The 21,674-nt window shown below is 44.1% G+C and overlaps 1 protein-coding gene across 2 annotated transcripts in view; it reads right to left on the bottom strand.

Moving 5' to 3' along the window:
• Window positions 1-21,674, bottom strand: part of CWH43 (cell wall biogenesis 43 C-terminal homolog) — a 60,673-nt gene that overhangs the window by 7,656 nt on the left and 31,343 nt on the right. For both annotated transcript variants that reach the window (XM_077847967.1, XM_077847968.1), the window contains 5 exons: window positions 17,987-18,092; window positions 16,768-16,903; window positions 14,290-14,439; window positions 7,745-7,889; window positions 3,614-3,675 (listed from right to left, as the gene is read on the bottom strand). In XM_077847967.1, coding sequence (XP_077704093.1) covers window positions 3,614-3,675; window positions 7,745-7,889; window positions 14,290-14,439; window positions 16,768-16,903; window positions 17,987-18,092 — 599 coding nt within the window. The remainder of the gene's footprint in view (window positions 1-3,613; window positions 3,676-7,744; window positions 7,890-14,289; window positions 14,440-16,767; window positions 16,904-17,986; window positions 18,093-21,674) is intronic.

Here is a 21,674-nt window from a genome sequence, read left to right as displayed (position 1 = left end):
GGAGAGGTGATAAAGGTCTTGGGCGGCAAGTATACAGAGCCAAATGATTAGCTATTATGGGCACGGGTCCTATAAATATCACTGTTCCTTGGCAACTAACAATATTTACAACTTCAATTTATACCTTTTTCAGTCTATATCATAAACTGTTTTCTAGAAATTCTAATATCCCCATTAAAACAACCACTTTAATATGAATGTAAACAGAAACTGTTTTTAATCTGATGTCACATACTTTATACATAACACTTTAGCATCTCTCTCCCACCTTAACCCTTTGGAAACACCAAAATACTAGTCAAGCTATCTGTCCTGCAGCCACGTGGGCATGTTCTGGGCCTTTTGGAGCTTCTGAATTATTAGCGTAACCAGAACTATCTTGGCATCTCAAGAGTCTCCTTGTCTCATAGACATGGCCAAGAAGCACATGAGAAAATGCTCCACATCACTGGCCATCAGGGAAATACAAATCAAAACCACAATGAGATCCCACCTCACACCAGTGAGAATGGGGAACATTAATGAGACAGGGAACAATAAATGTTGTAGAGGATGTGAAGAAAGGGCAGCCCTCTCCCACTGTTGGTGGGAATGTGAACTGGTGCAGCCACTCTGGAAAACTGTGTGGAGGTTCCTCAAAGAGTTAAAAATAGACCTGCCCTACGACCCAGCAATTGCACTGCTGGGGATTTACCCCAAAGATACAGATGCAGTGAAAGACTGAGACACCTGCACCCCGATGTTCATAGCAGCAATGTCCACAATAGCCAAACTGCAGAAGGAGACTCGGTGTCCATCGACAGATGATGGATAAACAAGATGTGGTCTATGTATACAATGGAATATTCCTCAGCCATTAGAAATGACAAATACCCACCATTTGCTTCGACGTGGATGGAACTGGAGGGTATTATGCTGAGTGAAATAAGTCAATCAGAGAAGGACAAACATTATATGGTCTCATTCATTTGGGGAATATAAAAAATAGTGAAAGGGAATAATGGGAAAAGGAGAGAAAATGAGTGGGAAATATCAGAGAGGGAGACAAAACATGAGAGAGTCCTAACGCTGGGAAATGAACAAGGGGTGGTGGAAAGGGAGGAGGGCAGGGGGATGGGGTGACTGGGTGATGGGCACTGAGGGGGGCACTTGACAGGATGAGCACTGGGTGTTATACTATATGTTGGCAAATTGAACTCCAATAAAAAAAAATACAAAAAAGAAAGAAAGAAAGAAAGAAAGAAAGAAAGAAAGAAAGAAAGAAAGAAAGAAAGAAAGAAAGAAAGAAAGAGTCTCCTTGTCTCATCCCAGTAAGCATAGGACCCCATGGAATTGTTCAGGAACCAATGAAGATAACCATATCCAAAGTTCTTAATAAGAGTCCACAGAACCTTACGTGACCTGCTGCCTTCCTTCCCTGCCCATATACTCCCCCTTACCTCTTCCTCCACCCTCATCCCCCTACACACACTCCAGTCCCACGAGCCTCACTTTTCTTCGGACACATTTGCACTCCTGCCTTTGGACTTTTGCACTAGCTGGTCCCTGGAAGGGTCTTCTCTCAGCCACATGGCGCACTCCTTCAAATTAGCTCCAATGTCACCTTTTCGATAAGACCTGCCCCACCCCCTATCACAATGGCACCCCCTCTCCATGCTCTGGATGCTCCTTATCTTGCCCAGGTGTTTCCCACCGTACCCACCACCTCCGAAAATATGACAACAGGGAATTATTGTCGTTCTCCCTTCTGCCGGGGTAGGGACCCTTCTCTGTTTTGTTTACTGCTTACACCCCTGGTGCCTGGCGTACATTGTGCTCCACCAATACTTGCTGAATGACAAATAAGGTAAAGAACCGTTGCACATAACGGTTTGTCCTCACTAGACTATGACTCATAACTGAACAAACCATATCTCAAATCAGGGAGAAGTTGATCCTATGATTCTGTAGCATCCCTGGAAGGCAACTATTTCCTTTCATAAATGTAGACCACAGGTCTTAAAATATAAGGCTACTTAGGGGTGATCAGTTCAACATCAACCCTAACTTCAAGTAGCCAATTGCTAAGACACCTCTGGGTGATGAACTGGTCTGTGTGAGAAGAGGCTGAGGCCCAGAGACGCCCATTCATAGAAGCCCACACCACAGTTCCCAGCACTGTCCTGAGGAGGGTGGTTAGAGGCTTCAGGTCAAGTATGTCCGAACAGATTGTGTACCAGCAGGAGGAGAGCTGGGAGTTTCAGAGACTATCTCCAATGTGTTCCCTTGATTGAAGAATCCTAGAAGTGGAGGGACCATTGTCTCCATGATCTGTCTTCATTTACCCCCGCCCCCCATCTCACTCTACTCCAGCCACACTGGCTTCCTCGCTGTTGCCAACAAATACCAGGCATTTGCCACCCAAACTTTCAAGCTTTTGTACTTGCTCTTCCTCTTGCTGGCAGGGCCCTTCCCAGGATATCCATAGGTGACCTCCCTCATTTCTTTAGGCTGCTGCCCCTCCTCTGGCTCATACCACAGTCACCCCCCCCCCCGATTCCCCATCCCCATCCTTCTTACCTGGCCTCATCCATCTTTCCATCACCTCTATCACCACCTGTCATTCTCTTTCTTATATACTTATTTTCTGTCTCCTTCTACTGGGATGTAAGCTCTATGATTTCAAGGATTTTGCTTTGTTTCTGTTAGACCCCTAATGCTTAGAACAATGCCTGGCATATAATAGGTATTTAATAAATACTTGGAATGAACAAATGAAAAACTAAATGGTTATTCCTTTTTGGTATTAAACTGCTTTAGCTTTATTTAAGGAAATAGTATCTTCCAAACAGATTTACACAGTTACATATTGGAATTTTAAGATCCTTTAGGTATATTATTTTGGAATGAATATATATATACACATATATATACACACACACGCTAATGTATGTATATATGGCTAATATTCACTTTTTGATTTTGGGTGATTTTTTTTAAGATTTTATTTATTTATTCATGAGGGACAGAGAGAGAGAGAGGCAGAGACACAGGCAGAGGGAGAAGCAGGCTCTCCCTGCAGGGAGCCCGACATGGGACTTGATCCTGGGTCTCCAGGATCACGCCCTGGGCTGAAGGCCGCGCTAAACTGCTGAGCCATCCGGGATGCCCCTATATGGGGTGATTTTTTAAAATATAGTTTACCTATAGATCTCACCCCATATAGCAGTGATTCCAGGAAGTGAGTTAACCTACCCAAAATGACATGATTAGAACTTGGCAAAGCTGGAATTCAGCCCAGGGCTTTCCTACTCTGTGGCCCATGTCTCCACCGTGCCATACAGCCCAAACTGGTGTCATTCCTAACATGTGTTTATAGTTATGTGCTCATCATGCTTAATAACTCACATGGTATCCTTTTTCATGTAATTAAGCCTAATTTACTATTTATTCTTTTTTAAATCATTAGGCCATGCCTTGGAAAAAAAAATTAAACTGTGTAACTAGCCGAATCAATGTTCATAAAAAGCAACAAAATGAATGGCTTCTATAAAGTTTTTTCTTCCAGGATAGGCCCAAAAGATCACAGTAATAGTAGATAATAAAACAGCAACAACCAAAAACCTCTGCTCACCTGATCAGGCCTCGGTACATAATATATTCACACCATCTGTCTTGATCTGTGCTGTCAATATCCTAAATAAAGAACAGAGGAGATAATGTTTAAAGCATGAAAAACAATGCTCTATTCTGAATTGCCAAGAAAATGTGTGAACGACAGTAATAAATATGCTTTCGTGCACGCTGTTTTCTCTGTCTCACTCCTAATGATCCGTTGAGGCCCAAATTATCTATTCATTTTACAGATATTTCCGGAGCCCCTCGTAGGTGCCCATCTAGGTAGGCCCTGTACTAGGTGCTGGGGGTACAGTGATGAAGGTGAGCTACAGGCAAGGTCAGGCAGGTGAATCAGCAGCACAGTCGCTGGCTCCCTGCGGCTTTCCAAGTCTTTCACGCAGAGCAGAATTTACCGCACCCTCATCGGTCATGCTATGCAGTGCTTTGTACACACCAGTACACCGTTCTGTTGTTATTTGTGTCTGGGTCTCCCCCCTCCCCTTCCTGAGCCGAGGAACTCTTAATCACGTTGGCTCCCTGGTACTTAGCATGAAGCCTGGCATTCGGCAGGAGCTCAATCTGAGTTTGTTAAATTGAATCATTGGAAATAAACACATTTGGGGAGTAATCATGAGCCTTTTTGATGTTGAAAGCTTAAGACCAGTGTTATTTTTCATCAGAGAAGCAGAACATAAACATATTCTTTTTCTGTGATGTGCTGGGAAAACTCTAGATATAGAGCTTTTATGCTAAAGAAATTTCTATCTTCTTCTTTTTAAAGATTCCTATAAATATAAAATATACCTGCCTCCTGATCATTTCTCAATTTTACTATTTACTTAAATTTAACTTAAAACATGTTTTTAAATCACTAAAAGAAAACACAATTTATTGTCTATTTCTTCATTTTTTTCGTAAGCTTAGAGGTGAACACATAGACATAGATGCTTGTTGATCTTTACTATTGCTTATATATCACACTCACATATGCACGTATGCATGCCTTTGCATACATGGGAAAAAATGATAATGCATTTTTAAAATTAAATCTTAAAATATGAATGATGAAAAGAGCAAATAAATAAAATAAAAATTTAGTCATTCAGCTGTATATACTGGGAATAATAAACTATGAATATGTTTAACTGTCACGTTTTTTATTAGATTTTAAAAAGATGCTGTCAAATTTTAAGACTGCAGAATTCAAATACTCATTTCTTAAAGAGAAAAATCTGTTCATCCAAGCATTTATGATTAAAACTCCTCTCTGCATTAATAAACTTCCTAATAGAAAAAGCTATATAAGGATCCACTGCCAATCTTGACACAGCTTTTGACTATGATAATGGTAACCAACAGAGGATTAAATAAAAATCAAATAAAATTCCTCTTCCTTAACACCATCCACATCCCTTACACACACACACACACACACACACACACACACACACACTATAAGAATGTAAGAATTCCTTCTCTTAATAGGATGCATTTTTTTTCTTAGACTTGCCAAATACTGTCTTGCCTAACATTCTTTTGCACTTTATAGACCATGTACTTACACATTTATCTTATTTGATTTTATGCACACAGCCAGATGCACATAATACATATATATAGCTACCACTTACCAAGTGCCTCTTACATAGGAGGTTGAGGGCTCTGCAGACGTTATCTTAGATTTCTTCCTTATAACCAACCCCCTGTAATACAGCAGATATGACTACCACCACTTTACAGATGAAGCCATTGAGGCCTGGAAATTTTAAATAACTTGCCCCTAGCTCACACAGCTGGTAAATGTGGCACCAGTTGGGCTAGTGAGACCATATGGGGAGAGAGACCCGGCTGACAACTAGCACCAAAGCCTCAGACATGTGAATGGGGCCCTCTCACACACACCCAGCCACAGCCACCAGCCGACTGCACAAGTGAACCCAGGCAAGAAGGGAAAACCACCACACAACCCACGGAATCAAAGGGATCTTAAACCATTGTTGTTCTGAGCCCCTAAGGTTTGAAGTGTTTGTTACACAGCGCTAAGTAACTGATACAGCCTCTGTGACTCCACACTCGCCAGGATTGCCTTTTATTCTTCTGACCTCTCCATAATCTCTCTTCTGAGATCATGTCCCTTGGCTTCCCTCACCATCACCCCCACAACAGCCACATTAAATGCAGTCTTATCAGAGGTTTTCTTTGGCCTTCCTTCTTCTCTTAGTGGCAGTGTCATCCACTTCCATGGTTTCCATGATCGCTTAGATGGTGGCAGCTCCTTAACCTATATTTCTAGTCCTGACTGCCCTCCTCAGTTCCAAATCTGTCCATCCAGCCGCCTGTTGGACGTTTCCATCAATACCCAACAGGTGCCTTGACTCAGCCAAGAGCTAAACTCATGGTCACCTTTGCAAAACTCTTCTTCCTTCAGTGTTCTCTTTATTTTTTTTTAAAAGATTTTTATTTATTCACAAGAGACACAGAGAGAGAAGCAGAGACACAGGCAGAGGGAGAAGCAGGCTTCCTGCGGGGAGAGCCCGATGCAAAACTCAATCCCAGGACCCCAGGATCATGATCTGAGCCGAAGGCAGACGCTCAACCACTGAGTCACCCAGGTGCCCCGAGTGTTCTCTTTAATAATGTCACCACCATAAGTCCTCTGACCGAAGTCAAAATCAGGAGTCCTCTTAGCTTCACTTCCTGTGTTATCCACTGCCACTGAGATTCACTCATTTCCCCAATAGCTGACTGCCTGTCTCCCCAAGTTGTAGCATTTTTAGCTGGGTGTATATATCGAGATTGCATAATGCACCTCTCAACTTTCGAGACATCCAGGTGTGGCCGTGTGACTAAATTCCAGTCAACTAAATGTAAGTACACGTGCTGGAGGTCAGCTTCCTGGAATTTGCCTTTGGAGAGAACTTGCACATGCTCTTGGCCCCTTTTTAATCCCTTCCTCTGCCTGGCCAGCTAGAACATGGCTGTTGCCATCGTGGGCCATGAGGCACACTGGGGAACGGAGGCCTTGTAAAGTGAAGCCACACGATAGAAGGAGCACCTTCCCGACACCGTGGAGTGGTGCTGGATCACCGGTCCAGGCTTTTACGTAAAGAAATACATCTCTCTCCTATGTAAGCCACAGTAGCAACCCTCATCCTATCATGTTCTTTCTCATCTGTCTTTCCAAACCCTTGGTAAGATGGGTAAGCCTTTTTCTCTGCCAATACCTCAAGACATAAAACTCAAACAAAATGTAAAGGACCAGGAAATTGACATAGACATCTACATCTATATTACAATTATATTTCTCATTATAAATTAATGCATTTAGCATTCCAGTGTACATAGATCTGCCTCAAGGATTTGATTTGTGTGTCAGCTCCCCACTGCGTGATCGTCTCTGGGGACACTGACAAATTGAGGTCTTAGACCCAAACAGGTAAGGACCAATGCAGTTAGTGAGGCCCTATAGGACGGATTAGCCAGCCTTCCTGTATATTTCAGTCTATCTTTTACTCTCAACATCATAATTAAGTTGCATAAGGTAGCACATTATATTTCCTAAACACAGCTACGATAACCCATTCTCCATATGTTAGTCTTATAACGTGACTTTGATACTCCTCCCATGGAGAGATGGGATTTCTGTTTCTCCCACGTGAACGTGAGCTGGCTTCACACGACAGCAGAGGTCACACTGTGGAACTCACAAGGCTAGGTCATACAAGGCAATACAACTTCTTCCTGGTTCTTTCTGGGACACACGCTGAGAGCCCAGCCATCTGCAGGGAGGAAGCCCAAGTTAGCCCATGGAGAGAAACCAAAGCCCCAACTGAGCTCCTGGTCAACAGCCAGCACCAACTTGCCACCTGCGAGGCATCTGCAAAGTGGCTCCCCCAGTCCCCAGTTGAGCCACCCAGCTGTGCAGAGAGGAGCTACCCCTTCCAGCCCTTGTCCAAACTGCAGATCCATGAGCATCTGAGGACTGCTGTTGTTTAAAGCCGGTAGGTGTCTTGGATTTTTATGCAACAGTCTATAATCAAAATACATACTAGATTGTTGCACTGGGGTTTGTTTGTTTGTTTGTTTTTAACATGAAGAAGAAGCATTTTACTTTAAGAAATCAGAAATCCTATTAAGATTGTGTTACCTTCACATCGCCGTGTTCAGTGAGCTGCACATAATCTCTGGAACCGGGCGCTGAAGTGATATATCCCAGGAATATCACTTGATTAGAGCTGCTTTTCAGTAGTTTTGAAACAGCGATTGCCTGAAGTTTCCTGTCAAGGTCATCTCTAAAATGCAAAAACGTACCTCTTTATTGTATTTGCAAGACAATTTTATTTTTAAAGATTTTATTTATTTATTTATGAGGGACACAGAGAAAGAAGCAGAGACACAGGCAGAGAGAGAAGCAGACTCCATGCAGGGAGCCTGATGCGGGACTCGATCCAGGGACTTTGGGATCATGCCCTGAGCCAAGGGCAGGTGCTCAGCCACTGAGCCACCCAAGCATCCCTGCAAGACAATTTTTAAAAAGTGCTAGGTGTGTAAGTTCCCTCCAAATATCTGCAAACAGTATACAAACTCCGAGTGACTCCTAATTGGATAAATGACTCAATGTTACGTGAATGAACAAGTCAGAGATACGGTGCTCCAGCTGGGTAGGTTGACAAAATCTGTACTAAGAACATGATCTTCCCCCTGGCTAATCGGTTGAAATCAAGTTGATTTAAATATCTATTCCAAAACAGCATTTGCTCAACTTTTTGTCAGAAGAGATCACACCAGTAATCTGAGACCTGATTACAGGTCACCAGTATTACAGCTAAAGACTAGTGGGCAAAAATAAATAAATAAATAAAAAATAAAAAATAAAAAATAATAATAATAATAAAATTTTAAGTACGGGTAAGAGCAAAGATCCTAACGTTCATGGAGCACACCCGGCTTATGTGACCTACTCAGCTCCATGAACCAAACAGTTCTAAAAGCCACCCTGGCTCTCCTGGTCAAAGGCTGGCCTAACATGATGCTTTAATTAGGCTAAGCACCATAGGTGTGTAACTGAGATAATCAGGTAGGTACATCATGCTTTTGAGGGGTTTACTGTCAGTCTGTTTAGGAGAAAAATAGAGATATCATATTTGACGTGACCCAGCCAGGAAAACTGAAACTACTCTAGGTGTTTCAAACAGGCTGAATTTAATATAGGAAACTGGTTACCTCAAGGATGGGAGGCAAAATAGGAATCAGAGAAGCAACCACAGTTTAGCAACAATGAGAGACCAGTAGGACTTGTGGGGCTAGAGGGACAACAGGGGGAGATGATATTCTCACAGTCTGGAGCCAGCCCTGACTGGTGGGAGATGGTGCTTTGGGGGAGGCTGCTTATGTTGCTGGGGCCATCGGCGGAGGAGATAGAGCCGCCGGAGACCCTCAGCTCCTGCCAGAGACAGCAGAGAAAGGAGAGAGACAATGAGAAGCACCTTATCTTCTCTCCTCCTCCTGCCCTCCAGCCTTGCACTAATGCCTTCCATGGGCTAAACCTCCCCGGGAGCCAGGAAGCAACAGACTCTGGGAAATGAGGTTCCCTGTGCTGTTTAGCCAAGAGGGAGACAAGCCAGGAATGCATGAAGAATATGTAGGCAGGAGAACCCACACAGGCCCTTATAGAGACAGGTAGCTAATAATGACTGAAGTAAAAAACAAAAACAAAACAAAAATGGAAACAAAACCAAAAAAAATGACAAAGGCCGAGCAATAAGGCCAAGAACTGAGAAGACTGGAGAAACCTCGCCGAGGTAGGATCCGGACAGGACCAAGCTTAGATGAGAATGCATAGACAGCTGAGTACTATTAAAAGATGTCATAAGAAATAGAAGGGTGAAGGGTGAAAAGAGCGACCATTTGTTAAACATCTTTGATACTGAATATTCACAAGAACTGAGAGGCAGGCATTAGCTCTATTTTTAAATGAGCTCTATTTTTAAATTTAAATTTTTAAATGGCTAAGTACCACGCCTATGGTTGTTTCCAACTCCCTGTCTGGATGTGGTCTCAGCCCTTCTCTGTGCTCTGAGAGGCTCACCCCTGCAGATTCCATCTCCTGGGCTCCCTTTTCTGCTGATTTCCAGTTACGTTTGGCCAATTGGAGGCACTGGCAAGAGATAAAAAGGGGGGGAGGAGAGAGAAGTTTGGGTACTTCTTCCCCAGAGCTGCTTTCTTTCTGCCTGGTGGCCACTCTTCCCGACTAGTATTGCTTATCTGTTCTTTTGACCCTTCCAACATCTTGGTCAGTAGTCTCGTAAGTAGGTCTGCTGTGAATTGTGTTCCTTCTGATACACACGACTGGGATTCAAATCTGGCCAAGAGAACTGCAAGGTCACTGTACATAGAGATAGTGCTTTTATGCAAATGTATTTTAGCAATATATTATTGGAAAATAATCTATGAATTTGGCTTCACATTTTCTCAGGTGATAAATTTCATCCAGTGATAATAATAAAAATAAATAGTGTAATAGGGGTGCCCAGCTGGCTCAGTTGAAGGAGCATGCAGCTCTTGATCCCCAGGTCGTGAGTTTGAGCCATGTTAATATAGAGATTACTTAAATAATTTTTTTTAAAGATGTTACTTATTTATTCATGAGAGACAGAGAGAGAGAGGCAGAGACACAGGCAGAGGGAGAAGCAGGCTCCCCGCAGGGAACCCCATGCAGGACTCGATCCCCAGACCCCAGGATCACGCCCTGAGCAGAAGGCAGACATTCAACCGCTGAACCCCCAGGTGTCCCAAATAAATATTTTTTTAAAATGAAAAAAATAGTATATGTTTGAGTATAAGGAGAAGAAAGAGGGAGGGGGTGGGAGGAAGGCGCACCAGAGAGAGAACACATTTTATATTTTCTTTATCAGTTAGTATTTGATCGGCCCAATAACTCTATCGTGTGGGCTGGAAAAAATAATTTTATCCAATTCAGAAACAAGAGGACTGGAACTCACTGAGATGATCTTACTGCAGAGCCAAAATTATAACTACACACTACAGGTTCTGCACTCTTTCTTCTTTGTATATTTATGATGTTATAGGGAAAAAAAGGTGGTGATTAACTGGTGGCTCAGTTAATTATAGAAAATAACATTAATTTTAGTTACGGTGTATACCTAAATGCTTCTAAGGAATGCTGCTATTTCCTATTTATTGGTTGTAAAGAGATATTTGTGTAGTTGGTAATTTAAAAAATCTTGTTGAATCAGCTAATAACATGCATAAGCATTCCATAATTCACTCCTAATGTGACTTCGTATTTGTATGCCATAATCACTAGAAAATGAAATCTCTAAATATTTATTCACGGTGGGAATTTTTTATCTGACACTGTAGAACACAAAGGCAAATGGAAGCCCGTTAACGGTGGCTTCACAAATTATTCAAACGCCCAACTTCTTCATGTCACCTGCTGGAAGGCCACAGGGTCCACGGACGGGGCCTCTCCAGAGCTGTGGCTCGAAGGGGAAAGACTGCACCTCGCTCTGCGCCTGGGACATGGCACAGGTGTGATCTGTGTTTGCCGAATGAATTCTCTTTTAAGCTGCCCAACAGACCTTACGTTTAGGGTTATCTGATTTGGTTTTATAATCACGAGCAGGATTAAATGAGCACTTACTGTATTTGTGCACCTTGCACGAGATGATAATATCCCACTTAATTCTCACAATGAACCCGTATGAAATAGGATTATTGCTCCTGATTTACAAGTGAGAAAACAGAAGCCGAAGGCAACCCAGGGAAGGATATACCTTCACCTAAGATTGAGATCAGCTTGTCTGATTCCAGGTTCTGGAATGCCATGCTTTTAACCACTCAGCTACACTGCTAGCTACATCTCCCCAGTGAGTGTCAGCTAGCACTGTTACTGCTGTGGTCACCACAAGTACGTACGTATGCAGGCGTGTATGCACGCGGGCATGCATAGGTGTGTGCGTGTATTATTAAACCAAGTGAATGAGTGAGAACACCTGAAAGGTGTGGTGTTGATTACAGAGACTTAAAAATGTGGTTCATAGAAAGTTAGAAAAGGTAATCCTTCCCCTCCTCTTTTCCAAGCACATTCTGAGGGCTATCTTTAGTCTCTTTTAAGTCTATTCTTTACATTTTGGAGGTTGAAAGGAGTTGAAGAGGCGGGGGGTGGGGGGTGGGGGGGTGGGGTGCAGGGAAGCAAAGGAAAAACGGGAAGGGGTATATTGAGCTGTTTCTTAGGTTAAGACCTTGCAACTTCACACATAAAAATGCCTATTTTTTTTAAAAAGCCAAACCCAATGCAATGTAAGGTCAGCAGAATGGGTTGTGAATGCCTGTCATTGCTACATGAAAATTATTGAGAGAAACAGAGGCATTTCTCTAAACAGCTTTTGAAAGAGATATGGCCCTTCAGTATCACCTGTCCTCTAAACACGCTGCTCGGGGCACCTGGGGGCTCAGCGGTTGAGCATCTGCCTTTGGCTCAGGGTGTGATCCCAGATTCCCGGGATCGAGTCCCACATCGGGCTCCTTGCAGGGAGCCTGCTTCTCCTCCCTCTGCCTGTGTGTCTGTCTCTTTCTCTGTGTGTCTCTCATGAATAAATAAATAAAATCTTTAAAAAAATTAATAAACACCCTCTTCATTTCTAGGGAGACTAACAAGGGTGCAGTGAGTGAATGGTTCACGTAATTACATTTGGATGGTTTATGTTACTAAGCTCTGACTTAGTTCAGAAAATATTCAAGTATGCCTTCACCGATCCGCATAATGCTGTGAGACAATGGGAAAACCAGGGTAGCAGACACATTCACTTTGTTTCGGTGAAACGTAACAGTACAGTGGTGAGGTTCCACCGTCCTGTACGTCACTTTAAAGCTCTGTGGCCTCTTGGCATTAACGTGGACAGGACCTCTATGCCCCGTTTTATAGCACTTAGGTTAGTGTTTTCTTTTTTTTTTTTTTTAAGGTTAGTGTTTTCAATTGTCACAGAATGCCTACTATGGCAGAGTATAAATTACGTGACTTTATCTTTTATGATCTATGGTTGGCATCATTCATGATTTATTCAGTACGAAGTCCCTGGTTGTAAATGTTGTCCTTTGGGGATAAAGCTCATTCCCTAGTCCTCATGTCCTCGTATAGGACAACTTGCTTAGAAAACCACGTCTGAAAAAAAAAAAAAAAAGAAGAAAAGAAAAGAAAAGAAAAGAAAAGAAAAGAAAAGAAAGAAAGAAAAGAAAAGAAAAGAAAAGAGAAAAGAAAAGAAAAGAAAAGAAAAGAAAACCACATCTGGGGATGCCTAGGTGGCTCAGTGGTTGAGCATCTGTCTTTGGCTCAGGTTGTGATCCTGGAGTCCCAGGATTGAGTCCCGCGTCAGGTTCCCCCATGGAGCCTGCTTCTCCCTCTGCCTGTGTCTCTGCCTCTCTCTCTGAGTCTCTCATGAACAAATAAATAAAATCTTGAAAGAAAGAAGAAAGAAAGAAGAAAAAAAAGAAAGAAGAAAGAAAGAAAGAAAGAAAGAAAGAAAGAAAGAAAGAAAGAAAAAAAGAAAGAAAGAAAGAAAGAGACCATGTCTGTTTTCCCTCGCCTTTTGCTTTTTGGGCGGACTTTCCTAACTAGTTGAGTTTGGCAGAATTAACTGGGCATGCTCGTCTCAAACCTTGCCTCTCTCTTCTCCTTGGAACCTGCCAGTTTGCACATAGGGGGCTTCTGGCATTTTCCCTCTACCAAGGGGGCAGTTTGACGGCGCAGACCTTGCCCCTGCTGGTAGGTCTGCTGCTCTGGGGGAGTTTCATGTGTTGTTGGTGGATGTATTCATGCATACAACAGTTTGCATTGTTGGCGGATGTATTAAATGCAGGTCCATGTGGACACACTTAAGCCATATCACCCACATAGGTTTATCAGAATTAAGAGATATTTTGATCTCCCTGCCAGATTCCCCTGCTTAACCATCAGTGGACTGTGAAGACATGAGGGCAAAGGGAGTATCAGTTAGTCCCCTCAAATCCCAACGGTAATAATCCTGTAGGAGAAGGATATCTCATTTTTCTGTAGTCTGGCTCAGCATGCGGTCCCAAGTGTGAGCCGGCTCTGAGTTGGGTCTGCCCAATGCCTTGCTGCATGACCCTGCTGGAAAAGCCATCTAACCTCCCTCAGTCTAGAATCTTTATCTATAAAATGGGGCTATAATGGTACTAACTCTGTACAGTAATGCACTTAGCACAGCACCTGCTCGGCCACTGCTGGCCAACACGGCCATCGTTGTTGGCCCGTACCATCCTCTAAGGACCACCTGCATCTCAAAGGTTTCTATGCCTTATTTTTAAAACCAGCTACACAACTGGGGCGACTGGGGCGGTTAAGCATCTACCTTCAGCTCAAGTCATGATCCTGGGGTCCTGGGATCAAGTCCAGCTCCCTGCTCGGTGGGGAGTCTGCTTCTCCCTCTGCCTCTGCCCCTCACCTCTGCTTGTTCGTTCTCTCTCTCTCTCTTTCTCCAATAAATAAAATCTTAACACACACACACACACACACACACACCAAAAACCCAGCTACATAAGGAAAAATACTTTGGGAGAAAAAAAGAAAGGTCAATGCATGGAAATCCAAGTAATATATTGGTGATATTTCTTGGCTTCGTGTACTATAGAAAGATGAAAGAAACCCACTCATGATTCCCAAAGTGTGTCACCACAAAATCCAGCAGTTTGTCCGCGATGCTAACGGTCAGTGTTATGGCTGGTGCGATCTCGCCCTCTGGTGACGGGAGAAGGTGATGCTCTGACTTCACAATCGGGTATCGTGACAAAACCATAATCCTGCATTGGAACGAAAAGAAACCCGTGCATCAGGGTCGGTCCCTTTTATACCATGGAGACAGGACTAAGCACATGTGTTAAAAAACAAAACAAAACAAAACAAAACACCCGATGTGTTGCCATGCAGGCAAACCACCGAGGGGCACCGAGCGAGCGGCACTAATGTGCATCAGCTCGACAGGGCGACAAATCTCTTTGCTATTTAGCGTGTCTCTCTGTGTCGCTAAGCACAACGCCATCAACTCTGTTTCAATAAATGCTCTGGAGACACAAAAAGGGTAGAATTGGTAATAGCACGAAATCCATTTTCCTCTCATTGTTACTCTGGCAACGTGTTTGCGTAGACCATTCTAATCTTGGTCAACCCATTTAGGAATGTTCGATCTTGCCAGCAAGAGCTCGGAGTAACAATTTACAGGATCAGAAATTGCCACCTGCCCAGCAGGATACACACACCGTGTCCTATCCCCCCCGCCCCCCCCCCCCCCCCCGAGTCCAGAGCTACATATTCGGAAAGGATGAGCCGAGCTCAGGCCCGAGCCGGTGCTGCTCCCAGGCAGCGGGCGGCCTCCCCCGGCGGGAGCGTCTCCACTGTGAGGCCACCGGGACCTACACACGCGTCCAGCGTCCACACCCCGCCTGGCCCTCCAGGCTGCCCGCACTCCTCCCGGGCCTCACCTGACTCTCCAGAGGCTTCTCAAGTTGGCCCAGTCGGGCTCCCCTGCCTGGTGGTTCCCTTCCCATTAAGCGGCATCATCTCTACCAGGTGTTCAGGTGAAAAAGGTAGATGCTGCCCTTGTGCCTTCGCGGCCCCGACACCTAAAGCCTCAGTAAGTCCCATCAGCTCTGCTCCTAAGGAGTTCCTGAGTCGGCCCCCTTCTGTCCACGTCCCCGGCTCCACTGTCCCCTCTCACCTGTGCCAGCGCATCCATCTCATCACCTGTCTCCCCGCTCGCTCCCACTCTTGCCCCCAACACGCTGTTCCAGGAACAGCCCGAAAGGTCTTTTAAAAATGTAAATCGGGGGGGCACCTGGGTGGCTCAGTGGCCGAGCATCTGCTTTTGGTTTGTCATTATCCCGGAGTCCCGGGATCGAGTCCCGCATGGGGCTCCCCCACAGGGAGCCTGCTTCTCCCTCTGCCTGTGTCTCGGCCTTTGTGTATGTGTGTGTCTCATGAATAAACAAATAAAATCTTTAAAATTAATAATAATAGGGGGGATCCCTGGGTGGCTCAACGGTTTAGCACCTGCCTTTGGCCCAGGGCGCGGTCCTGGAGACCCTGGATTGAGTCCCACGTTGGGCTCCCTGCATGGAGCCTGCTTCTCCCTCTGCCTGTGTCTCTGCCTCTCTCTCTCTATGTCTATCATAAATAAATACATAAATAAATAAATAAATAAATAGATCTTTAAAAAATAAATAAATAAAAATAAAATTAATAATAATAGGGCAGCCCCGGTGGCTCAGCGGTTTAGCGCCACCTTCAGCCCAGGGTGTGATCCTGGAGACCCTGGATCGAGCCCCACATCAGGCTCCCTGCGTGGAGGCTGCTTCTCCCTCTGCCTGTGTCTCTACCTCTCTCTCTCTCTCTCTCTCTGTGTGTGTGTCTCTCTCTCATGAATAAATAAATAAATAATCTTTAAAAATAATAATAATAAAATAAAATGTAAATCAGATCAGATGGCTCCTACCTAAAAACCAGCCAATGGTTTCCCATCAGAACTGAAGTCCTCAGTCCTCGGCATGGACTAGGTGGCTCTCTAAGATTAGGGGCCCACCCTCGACCTCATTTCTCACCAGCTCCCCCTCAGCGCCCCTCTTCAGGCCCAACAAACCTGATCCCGCCTTGAGTCTTTACACGGGCGGGTCCCCCCTCTTCCCAAGGCCGGATCCTGGGTCCTCATGGCAGGGTCTTCTCACAGAGACCTTCCTGACCGTCCCCCTGCCCCTCCTCCCCAGTCGCTTTCCTTTTCCATGTAGTGCTTATCATGATCTCAAACTCTTCCGTATTTCCGTGCATCCGTGTTTATTTTCTGTTTCTTCGCATTAGGAGGTGAGCCCCAGGCAGGCAGCATCAGGCGAGGCACGCTTAGTGCTGTAACCTCGGCTCCTACACTGAACGGTTTATAATCCTGAAGAACTGAAAGTATCCAGCAACAGGGACACCTTTCAAACAATCACGGAATATGTGTATCTTCTGCACCTGCCCGTCCCCCGCAGGAAGCACCCCGGGGGCGTACTCAGAGGGCTCTGGTATGACAACATCAACTCTCTACTGGACAGAGCCCAGGATGCCTGGTCTTCAGGGCCTTGTTCCCAAGGTTCACTTACCCCCAGGTGTGATCCCTCGTGCTTGGGCCAAAGTCCGTATAGAAACCCAATTTCTCCCCTAGCCACATGGTCAAGTCATTGTTCCCGATATAAGGCTTAGAAGCATCACTCTCCAAAATCGTTATGAAATCTGCACCTATTCAGGAACAGAGATGCACATAGGGATTAGCCACAGCTATGCAAAAACAAGTAGCAAAACTTTATTCTTAAACCCTTTGCCTTTCCTCATAAATCAAAACAAAACAAAACAAAACCCCAAAGTCATTTCTAATGAGTCACTCAAGTGAAGTGGATCAAACCTGAGCTACAGAAGGAGTTCCCACCCCCACCCATGTCAAGCATACTTAAAACACGGGACACCCAGAGGAAATGCAGGAAAGGATAAAATCGTAACTTCTAAATTTTCAAATGCTTTTGACACCTTTCCCAAAACTTCAAATAAGCACAATCCCTTTGTCAAATACTCAACTGCTGTGCAGGAATAATAGAGTGGTGTGCAACAGCATTTTATTGCTGAGAAAACACCTCCGTGGTGCTGGCACAGAAGTGAGTTTCCTGGTTTCTACAGACCCCGGCCAGATGTGCCTCGGAGGCCTCGGAATCAGGATGAAGGACCATGGAAATTAGTTTGTGGCATTAGAATCGACAGACCCCCAGCAGTTTCTCAGGAGACATGCTTATCGTTGGGGATAACCAGGGCAGTTTCGGCCTTTGCGTGTCTTGCTCCACGCTCCACGTAGTTGAGTGAAGAACCAAATACCCACATCTTTTAAAGGATGCTACGTATGAAGACGAGCAGCCCAGGGCACAGAAACTTAAATACTGGCCCTTAGGCTCTTGAAAGCAATCTGCTTCACAAAAGAGCATCACTCTGACCCACTCTGCCTTTTAATGTGGCTGCTTTCTGGTCTCCAACAGCGGGTCCCCAAGCAACAGAAGCCACCAGCAGGAGGATCTCGAAGAGCGAAGGCATGACAAGAATTCCCTGCAGATACTCAGTATGAGGCTTTGTTCAGAATCAACTGAATTAATTGCTCTCAAAGACAGATGTGGTTATAGAAACTTAATCCTTCTGCAGCTGCCTACCAGAGTAAAGCCTTTTTAAGAGATTAGTTTACGACCCAGCAAACCCTCCTCCCATGACTTATGATCTTGTTCAAAATAAAAACATTAATAGTAGTCTCTCAAAGCCTGGAACTAATTCCAGTAAAAGGCTTACCTGTTTGATTGAGTAATTGAGCCGATCTTTCTAGACTGGACCATCCTTCATTGTCATAACCAAACCTAAAAGGCCAGATGGCGGCAGAGACCTCTGTGGCTGGTGCCTGAGGAGTGGTTTTAATGGTAATTTAAGATGACTGTGAACAATGGCAGTTTACCAAAATTCATATTTCAGCAAAATAATTTTCTTAGTGAATCTGTCCACATTTAATTCATGAAAATAAGGAGCTGTTTGCTCGGTGATACTGTCATAATAAATCTTCTGTGAACTTCTAGCCAAAGCTTGCCAATTAGGAGGACTATTTGGAAAGTGAGCGTCTGTAAGCAGCACTGTTTATAAAAAATCAGAAGCAACCTGGCTGTTGTTTCAACAGGAAAAATAGGAAAAGGTATAAATAAATGGTGTGACATACATAAAACGGAATACTACACAGCCCTAATAAGTAAGTTAGGCCTTCATAATCTCCATACAGATTAATTTATAAAGGTGATTTTAAGTAAAAAAAAAAAAAAAAAAGTCCGTTGCAAAATATATATGTCAGATGTCATTTAGGTAAAGTCAAAAACAATATAGTCTGGGGCTATATTGTAGGTAGTAACAAGATAAAGAAATGCATGAAAATGATAAGCATCATATTCTGGATGGAGAGGTTCCCCATGCACAGGAGAGGAATGAGATCACAGGGGGATGCACAGAGTCCTTCGTCATAGCTACTAAGCAGTCTGCTGACTCTGAGTCATGCATGCTGTTGCTCCCCTACTGTACTGGCAAGGCCAATGCTCAAGGGCACCGCCCCCTTTGAGAGTTTATCTTTTGGGGCCATGGGCTCAGTCAGAGAATCAGGGCCCAACCCTAAACGTCCATCTCAATAAATGCATACCTAACTGATCTATAACAGGGATCCTGAGAAAGAGTTTGGCTAGATTAGAAGAAATCCATCTTCACAACCGGAAAAACAACTCAAAGTGGACCATACAAGTTCAGGTTGAGAGAAAGGTAAGTAGCAACCTCTTTGCAACAGAAGGCCACCACACATAAACAGCTCCCTGTGCTACCCGGCCCAATAAACTGGGCTTCCCATCCTTACACAGGAAAGGTCATTCAGTTTAGTGACTGTCATAGAAAGGGAATGGAACCACCAGCAGGGATTTCAAGAGGCATGATTACATCCATCAAGCTATCCCTTTTCACATAATTCTATAGCAATAGTCAACTCTGGATTTCTCCGCTTCAAAACCTGCTATTCTCCTGTTCTTTCCTTGTCCATAAATGTCACCACCTTCCATCCGGTTGCTCAAGTCAAAGGCATAAAAGTCATTCTTGATTTCTTCCTTCTCCGCATCCAGCAACATCTAATCCATCAGCAGATCCTATCAGCTCTACTTTCAGAATACCATTGACTCTGGAACAACAGGGGAGTTAGGGGCCTCCCTGCGCAGTTGAAAATCCACGTGTAACTTCTGATTCCCTGAAACCTTAACTACTAACAGCCTCCTGTTGACTGGAAGCCTTACCAATAACACAACAGGCAATTAACACACATATGTACTATATACTGTATTCTTACAATAAAATACCCTAGACAAAAGAAATGTCATTAAGAACATCGCAACGGGGATCCCTGGGTGGCTCCGTTGGTTAAGTCTCTACTTTTGGCTCAGGTCACAATCCCAGATGGTGGGATCGAGTCCCTCATTGGGCTCCCGGCTCAGCACAGGGTGCTTCTCCCTCTGCCTGCCTCTCCCCCTGCTTTTGCTCTCTCTCTCTCTCTGACAAATAAATAAATCCAATCTAAAACAAATCATAAGGAACAGAAAACAGATTCGCAGTGCTATACTAGAGCTATTGATACTATAAATTTACATCATCTGTTTACAAGATGAACTGTGGGTCAGGACGTGTAATGACATTGCTTTATACGTCACAAAACGCTGTAGATGTTAAGGTACTACTAGCAGTAGACATCAAAAATGAAAAGATAATGTGAAAAAGCACTTCATATTGACTCGCAGCTATGACAATTCATGCATTGATAATGAAGCAGCAGCAATATCCATAAGTTTGTTTTATGGTAACCTAGTGTAATCGATACGATTGCTTCACGGTAGCCGAGCCTATAGACTAATGAATGAATTGTTATAAAAATTTTATGGCACCCAGTATTACCATCATAGTTATTATTATTTTTTTTTTTACCATCATAGTTATAAGGCAGTATTGCAAACTCTATTATATTTTTAAAAAACACTTCCCTGTAGTAATAGACCGACACACGGGTTTTCCAATTATGGGGGTGGGGGCTGGCCTACTGTACTGTATTATAATTCACAGTAGGAAAACGAAGACGTTATTAATTTTATATTAAGATACACTCACCTTGTGCCTACATAAGGATAGGCTGTCCCCTTCCATATGAGTCTTGTACACCGTGTTCTATGGGATGAATACCCAGGTGACAGTGCCGATGATGACACCAAAGGTCTCACACAGTTCTCGCCGGATAGGAATTAGACGTTCAGGCAAAGACACACACACACACGCATCCACAACATAAATTTATTTAGCGTATGGCATGGTGATTATTCGCAGTCCATGAAGCGGAATTGGATCATCATAAAGGCCTTCATCCTCATTGTCTTCACGTCAAGTAGGCCGAGGAGGAGGAGGAAAAGAAGGGGTGATCTTGCTGTCTCAGGGAAGGTGGAAGCGGTGAAGGAGAAGGAAGGGGAGGCACGAGAGGCAGAGCCATTTAGCATAACTTTCTGGAAAAACATTGTGATTTTTGTCTGACTGTCTTGCTTTTTCATGTCTCTGAAAATGTTTCTAGATGGTACTAATCCTTCTTCCACCATTTGCTTCCACCACTGCCTTCATCATAGAAGGGTCCGTGGCATAAAAGAAGGGAAAAGCAGTCTTGAATAATTAGACCCTTTCTTCCAGATTATCTAGTGTCAGTTTGTTTTCTGGTGTTGCTCCTTCTAGATCTTCCCCGATGTCTGGCACTGGTGCAGAAACACTCGTCTCCATCAGGTTGTCTTCTGTTCATTCCTCTGGCGTGGTGTCTGTCCGCTCTTAAATCCCTCCAAGATCTGCACCTCGAAACCCTTCAGCCTCCACCTTTTTCCCATTATCCACAATCCCTTTCATGATTCCCTTGATCAGCTCTGTCATAAATCCTGTGAAGTCATGTACAACATCTGGACACAGTTTACTCCAGCAGGAATTTATTGTCTTGAGCTTGATGGCTTTCACGGCTTTTGCTAAACAATGGCATCTTCAGTGGTATAATCCTTCCAGACTTTCATGAGGTCATATCTGTCGGGGTTCTCCGCCAGAGCAGACAATCCTTTCACAGAGTGCTGTCTGTGTGTAATGGGACTTAAAGGGCCATATAATCCCTGATGTAGAGGCTGAATCAGAGACGTGTGTTGGGGTAAGAAGACCACTTGGATGCCTTTGTTGTTGAACTCATGGGGTCCTGGGTGGCCAGGGGGTATCATCTCCTATCAAAAGAACTATAAAGGGCCGTCCTTACCAGCAAGGTACTTTCTGACTTCAGGGACAAAGTATCAGTGGAACCATTCCAGAAAAAAGGGTTCTCATTGCCCAGGCCTCCTTGTTGTGCAATCAAAAGACTGGTAGCTGGTGCTTATCCTTTCCCTTCAAGGCTTAGGGTTAGCAGCTT

The sequence above is a fragment of the Canis aureus genome, chromosome 14, assembly GCF_053574225.1.
Source record: "Canis aureus isolate CA01 chromosome 14, VMU_Caureus_v.1.0, whole genome shotgun sequence".
NCBI classification, from domain to species: domain Eukaryota; kingdom Metazoa; phylum Chordata; class Mammalia; order Carnivora; family Canidae; genus Canis; species Canis aureus.
This window is presented reverse-complemented; position numbering and strand designations above follow the sequence as displayed.